Here is a 7,155-nt window from a genome sequence, read left to right as displayed (position 1 = left end):
AAAAAAAAAAAAAGAAAAAAAAATATCAGTGCTGTAGGTTAGGGTCATGCCAGTGGGATCATGCTGGGGTGGGAGTGGTGGGAGGGTTTTTGTTTTTGTTTTTTTTAAATCTTGCCCTAGGTGTGGCTTTATTGCCTCTGCACTTTTCGGGGGCACCCAGTAGGGACACCCAGTGGCTGTGCTGGAGTTGCCCATAGGGGCCTGGTGCTGATGCCCTCTGGACTGACCCTACTGGGATCATCAGCTGGGGCCAGTGGTGGGTTTCTGTACCGTTTTTATACCGCTGTTTTTTAATAGGAGTGTTTGTGGCTTTACCAAACAGGGACTGACACAGCAGCCCTCCTCTTCTCCATCTTTCTCCTCATTTCAGCGAGGTGAGGTTGTGGCCAGTCCCCACAGGTGGTGGGAGCAGATGCTGCTGGCTGTGGTGCCTTCATGTCGGTGCAGGTGAAACTGTTAGAAATGGTTTATTTTATTCAGTTCCCAGTCCCAGAACTGAGCCTGTCCCCCAGCCCCTGCACCCCCGGGGCCTGGCAAGCAGTTCACAGCCCTTGTCCTTTCGCACAGGATGTGGCTTTGGGGTCCCAACATGGGAGAAGTGCTATCACCTCCATAACACCCCATGGTGCCCTCCCTCTCCCTTCACAGGGGCACCCCCTGTCCCCACAGAGCCCAGCACAGGGCTCCTGGCTTATCTGTGCTCCTGCCAGGAGTTGCATCCTCCTCCACTTCCTATCTGCTTCCTTTACTAAAATACAGCAGCTCTGACCTGTTGCGACCTCCCAGTTATTTCCCATTGCCCCAGGGATCAGTTTTGTACTTCATTAATTGCGAGGAGGATCTGGAGGCCCTCAGCCTTCCTCTCGTCCCTTATATGAGGAGCTGAAGCCGCCCAGCGCTCTTCCTCTCTGGGGGCTCTTTGCTCCCTTTTTGTACCCTTCCCACCCTCTGTGCCCGTCTATCCCTACAGTTTTTATATGTGTGTGTATATACTGTAACTTTTTTGTTGGTTTTGGGTGGAAGGGAGCTGTTGTTGGCAGCCTACTTCCCTCACCCAATAAAGGTGGTGTCACCGCCATGCCCTGCTCCTCTTCTCTGTCCCCATAGTGCAGCTACACGAGGCCGTACACTTCCATGTGTTTATTAACAAGGGGGAAGCTGGGTGGTGGGGAAGGGGGGACATGAGGCTGTGCAGCCAGGCTGCTGCTTAAGTCCATTGCCTATCCCTGGAGTGAGCTGAGAACAGCCACAACTCGTTGCCTGTCCCCTGGTGATGGCACCTTGCTGGTCCTGGTGTCAGACGGTGACCTCAGTCTTGCTGTTGGTGGCCAGGTGCCGGTGAGCCTGGCCGTACAGCGGTGCCGTGGGCCCAGGCCGGCGCAGGCCCCGGGGGAGGCCTCCTTCCCAGCCCCCTGGAAAGGCAGGGCCCCCTGGTGCTTTGGGGAGGCCTTTGGCCTTGGTGACCCCTTGTGGGGGGCAGCCTTCGGGCCCCTCAGTGGTTGGGAAGGGCAGAGTGCTGGTGGGGGGCACCTCTGGCTCCCCAAAACGCACGTAGAAGTCCTCAGGAATGCTCTCTGCAGGGACAGGGACACTGGTGTCACCCCCGTGGGGCACCCCATCCCTTGGCAGGGGGAAATTGACTGGGAGATGGAGTTGGGGGGTTGAGAGGGGGGCATTGGGGGTCTTCTGGGTGTTGATTGGCTGGGAAGGGGGTGGATTCTAGCTGCTGATTGGTGAGGAGTGTAGGGAGGGATCCTGGGCATTGATTGGCTGGGCAGTGTGGAATGTCCATGGGGGATCCTGCTGTCTGGTTGGGTGGTGCTGCAGGTCTGGGCAGGAGTCTGCATGGTGATTGGCTGGGGAGCGCAGTGCATGCATGGAGAGGGATCCTGGACATTGATTGGCTGGGCAGTGGGTCCATGAGGGGGATGCTGGGCACTTATTGGCCAGGCAGTTGGTCTATGGAGGATGGATCCTGGGTACTAATTAACTGGGCACTAATTGACAGTGCCCATGGGGTGGATAATGGGCACTGATTGGCTGGCAATAGGTCCGTGGAGGAGAATCTGGACATTAATTGGCTGGGCAGTACCGGGGGTCCATTGGAGGATCCTGTGCATTGCCCCCTCCCCATCATGCCCCCATGCCCTCCCACTCCCGGCTCACCTCCAGCCGTGAGCGTGGTGTAGGCAGTGTAGTTGGGGGCTGGTGGGCTCAGGCTGCTGCCCAGTGGCGGGCGCTTGCTGTGGCCATGGGGCCGCCCCAGTGGGGTGACACCAGTACTGTCCACCGCGTTGTTCAGGGGCAACTTGTCTGGGGGCAGAGGTGAGGGCTTAGGGGAGTGCAGAGCCCTCTTAGATGCCTCTGCCTTTTTCCCCCGTGGGCAGCAGCATGCCCAGCAGCATGCTGGCACCTCAGAGAGGCTCTGAGAAGGGACTGGGGAGCCTATGCCTTACCTGTGCTGTTCCTTGGGGGTCCCCGGGGCAGCCCCTCGCCCAGCTGCACCTGCATGCTGCCCATCAGGCCATCAATGTGTTCAGAGGGGCCGTGGCCCGGCTGCTTCAGCAGGTCGGTGAGCGTCCTGGGGAGGGGCACAGGAGCACAGGGCCATCAGGCGATGCTTACATCCCCCATCCCAGACCAGGTGTTCCTATTGCCCCACACCGCAAGCTCAGGGGAGAAGAGGCAGCCCCTTCACTGGAGCCATTTGGGAGCAGGTCCTAGGGAAGGCCCTAGGGAAATGATGAAGGAAGAGGTCTAGCAAGGAGGCTGCGCCAGTGGCCTCTGGAGTTGCCATTCACTGCGTCCTTCCAGTAAGCGATAGCATTAAACATTAAGCACCGTTACATAAGACGCAGCACCCTGCCATTTACTATTCACGCCTGGGGATGCTGCAGCACCGCTGTGACACGGTGGCCATCCCACAGCAGGGCACACACAGCAGGGTGGCCTTCAGTCCTGGTCCTGGGGTGGGACACCGGACTCATGGCTTCATCACGGTGAAAGCCGATGGGCTGCATTAGGCTGAGAGATGCCATCAGGTGGAGGGAGGTTGTCCTTCCACCTCTCCTCAGCACTGGTGAGGCTGCACCTAGAGAGCTGTCTCCTGCAGATTTCCAAGAGCCACCTAGGCACACTGCAGGGAGCAGACAGACCCAGAGCTCCCTGCCCACCTCAGCCCATCACCTGAGCCTCCATCAGCACTGGGCTTTGCAAAGAGGTGTCTCTACCCCATAAACCATCTCCTCCTAAAGATCCATCAGCCTCCTGCAGCCTAGCCCTTTCCTCATCAGAACTCCCAGCCCGTGGGGCTGTACTGGCATGGCCCAGCAGCCTGGGGCTGATGCCAGGCAGCGTGCAGGGCCGGCGGCTCGTGGGGCTGTGGCTGTCACTGCGGGAGCTGCTGCGCTGTCAGCTGCTGCCTCCCTTGCATGTCCCCAGGGCCCAGCACTCACCCAGGCTCGTTTCACCGGGAGGTCCGATGCGATTTGACCTATTTCTTTTTTTTTTTTTTTTTTTCCCTCGGGTCTATTTACCAAGCTCGAGCAGTCCTTTAGCTGCGACTTTTCCTCTCCAGATAAATCCATCAGTGCTCTTTTCCACAAACCTGCCCCTGGCCCCAACTGCCCGGACAATAACAGTGAGAGCAGCTCCATTCCCATCCACAAGCCTCAAGCACAAGAGGTTGCCCTGGAGGGCTCCCCATTGTGGTTTTGGAGGACACTGACCCTATTCTGGGAGTTTGGGGAGGCTCAAATCGCATCAACTTAGTTCACCTAAAGGTATGGGATGGCCTCAGAGTGCAGCTCAAGGTGAGGACTGTGGAGCACATCAGCTCATCTTCCTATCTGCAATATGGTACCAGTGAGCCCAGTGAGGTCTCCATCCATCACCGTGGCCATGGGTGCTGGCTGTGGTGCTGGGTTGGCCCTGGCAACCTGGATGCAGTGCACAACTCCACCTGGAAGATCTGGCCAATGGACACAACCTGCACCCCAAAACTGTCCCAGTGTGAGCTCCAGGAGTGAGCAGAGAGGAAAGTTCTGGGGGAGGGAAGAAGACAAGAACATGGTGACATCTCCATTGCATGAGCTGGAATGCCACTTGGTGTCCCTGAGCCACTGGTGCAAAAAATAGAGGTAACAGCATGGGACCTCACCATGAGGGCTTGTTTGGGTATCCCTGGAGATGGGGGCTGGGGCCATCCCAGGAATATCCAGCAGGGTTGGGGCCCTAGAAAGCACAGAGAGACCCAGCCTGTTCCTTGGCTTTTCTACAGAGCCCCCAGACCCCTTTCTGTGGGCCTCCTGTAGGTCTGTACAAGGATGTCCTCATGTGGTAGACACGAGCAGATCCCCCTGCCCTGAAAAGACCCCAACATCGGCAGCCTCAAGAAAAACATGGGCAGGTGTTCCTGACTCACAGAGCCTTGGGCACGCCGAGTGAGCATGGGGACCATGCCAAGTGCTAGCCGAGTAGGAAGGAGTGAGCCTGGCGGAGCCGCCATACGGACCTGCAGAGGCACAGGGACATAGGGGAACCGCAGTGTTTTAGGTGCTGAACCTCTCTCTGGACCCAGCTGTGAGAGCCTGGAGAAGAAGCTGTGTTTGAGGTGGACCACACTGAGTGTGAGCAGCACCAGGAGAGGAAGAACAGTGGCAAAATGGATGGATGGGTGGAAGGATGGGTGGATGGGAACAGGAACCAGTGAGGCCATGCAACAGGGAGCTGGCCCGGGGCCATGCTGCAGCTCCTGAGGAGCAAATGAGAAGCTGCAACCTGCGGCATCAGGCGGGACGCGAGGTTGCAGTGCCCATGCGCGGCAAGAGGCAGGTGGAGATACGGTGCCCAAATGAGATATCTCACATCGGGATAGAGGAGATGGTGGCACCTGGCTGGGACCTTCAGCCACAGATGCACAAGACCCCAGTGCGTGCCAGGACAGAGGCAGGCTCCTGGATTTGTCTCTGAGAGGCACCCAAGGGAAGCTCGTCTCCTCCCGCTCCATATGGTGGTGTCCAAAAAAATCAGTAGCCTCAGGGAAAAAAGGATCTGCTGGGCAATGAGCCGCATGTTCCCCATGCTGGAGCATGCTGGCAGGAACCGGAGTGCATCCTTGGAAGGGGGTGCACAGAACTGGGGGAGACAGCAAATTCCACAGCACCTGGTGGAGCAAGAAGGGATGGGAATAGAGCCAGGGCTAGGTGTCCCCAAGCAGGTCCCCATGCAGGTCTCTGAGGTGGTGGATACAACTAGAGCATCATCCCAGCGAAATAATTTCCTTGCCATGCTAAATTCCCAGAATAAAAGCCCAGGAAGATGTGTTTATGTGTGCACACACGTGTGATGGGGGGGACAAAGAGGGCAGCTCTGAGTCAGAGCCGCAGGGGCAGGGCTGTACCCAGGGGGGCTGTAGCTGCTGTCAGCTGCTGAGAAGTGTTAAACTCATTGAATGTGATCATCAGGGGAGAAAAGTGAAAGGGGGAAAAAAAAAGAAAAAAGAAGGAAGAGAAACATCAACCCGAGTGGAGGAACATAAGGCAAGGAGGGAGCGAGGGGGACTGCAGCCACCAGCCCTGCCTGTCCCTGTCCTTCTCCCTGTTCCTGTGCCTATCCCTCCCCAGCAGCTGCCCAAAACCACGATTTGGGGGCATAGGACAAGAGCCGTTTGCTTGGAGCAGGAGCTCACATGAGAAGCGAGGGGCTGGCAAGCCCATGGTGTGCAGCTCGAGTCCCCTCCATGGGAGTGACATCCCACCAGGGTACAAGGCACATGCACAGGCAAAAAGCCACTTCCAACAACAAGCGCTCTGCCCACATCATCAGCTGCTGGGGACAGAGGGACAGAACTGAGTCAGGGATGAAGGAGACAAGGGATGGAGGGGATGAGGGATGGAGGGGATGAGAGATAGAGCGAGTGGACAAGGAGTGGAGGGAGTGAGGGATGGAGGGGATGTGAGATGCAGGAGACAAGGGAAGGAGGGGATGAAGGATAGAGGGGATGAAGGGTAAAGGGGACAAGAGATAGAGGGAATGAGGGACAGAAGGGATGAGAGACGGGATGAGGGATGGAGGGGAAGAGAGACAGAGGGGATGAGGGAGGGAAGGGATGAAGGATGGAGGGGATGTTGGACAGAGGGGATGAGAGACAGAGGATATAAGTGACAGAGGGGTGGAGAGATGGGGAGGATGAGGGACAGAGGGAATGAGGGATGAAGAGGACGAGTGACACATAGCTGCCACCACTACCCCTCTGCATGCTAGGGTCTGGGGACTCTCTCATCCCCTTGGGGACGAAGTGACAATGGGGCTCACCCTGTGCATGGGGCCGGGGGAGGTGGGAGCACCGAACGAGAACCCTTTACCTGGAGACCGTCATCTCAGTCTGGGGGCCCTGTGCCTTCTCCAGGCCCAGCTTGGTGAAGATGCCCACCAGCACCATGATGGCCACCACGCCGCAGATGATGTAGACGATCATGTTGGTCTTGTCACGGGTGGGGCCCTCGGGGCTCTCATCCACACGGGCGGGCGGCTGCCCCGTGTTCACCCAGTTGGGGGTGTCGTAGTTGGAGCAGCCGCTCTGGTCCAGCCGCCTGGCCTTGAACTGGCAGCAGAAGCGGTACCCGCAGGTCCCACAGCAGTACTGGTAGATGCCGGCGTTGCAGTTGAAAGGTGGGTCCCACTGCCCCATCACGTCGTAATACCCGCGGCAACGGTCCCCTCCTGGGGTGGGCTCAGTGGGCGCGGGGCCGTGTCCTCCACCGCCGGTGCCCGGCTGCTGTTACCGCCGTCCCCAGTGCCGGGCTCGGCGCCCCAGCTCCGCTCTAGCAGCACCAGGCAGCAGATGCCCACCACGTAGCTCCGCTCCATCCGCCCGCGGCTCCGGGGGGCCATGGCCACCCCCAGAAGACCGAGCGCTGCTCCACTGGAGGACCCCCCCACCCCGTTCCTCCGTGCACCGTGGGGAGGGTTACAGCTGCTTGCCTGCCCAGCGAGGGCCCCCCCGGAGCAGCCCCATGGCTGGGGGGAAGCCCCGAGGAGGGGATACAAAAAAGGGAGGAAAAAAAAGGGGAAAAAATTAAGAAGTGGGGGAAAAAAGTGCACCTCCGCTTCTGTTCACCCAGAAACGGCCAATGGGGTTCTGAGGTGCGAGAT

At 58.4% G+C, this 7,155-nt stretch overlaps 1 protein-coding gene across 1 annotated transcript; it reads right to left on the bottom strand.

Moving 5' to 3' along the window:
• Positions 1–980: 980 nt before the first annotated feature.
• SHISA8 (shisa family member 8) lies at positions 981–7,149 on the bottom strand. Its single transcript, XM_010710373.3, is given in 5 exon segments — positions 981–1,574; positions 2,167–2,313; positions 2,457–2,581; positions 6,366–6,750; positions 6,753–7,149. Coding segments are annotated over 5 exon segments (1,077 nt in total). The 5' UTR covers positions 6,895–7,149; the 3' UTR covers positions 981–1,296.
• Positions 7,150–7,155: the final 6 nt, after the last annotated feature.

This window comes from Meleagris gallopavo, chromosome 1, assembly GCF_000146605.3.
Source record: "Meleagris gallopavo isolate NT-WF06-2002-E0010 breed Aviagen turkey brand Nicholas breeding stock chromosome 1, Turkey_5.1, whole genome shotgun sequence".
NCBI lineage: Eukaryota > Metazoa > Chordata > Aves > Galliformes > Phasianidae > Meleagris > Meleagris gallopavo.
The sequence above is the reverse complement of the archived record's forward strand: the minus strand, read 5'-3'. Positions and strand labels throughout refer to the sequence as shown.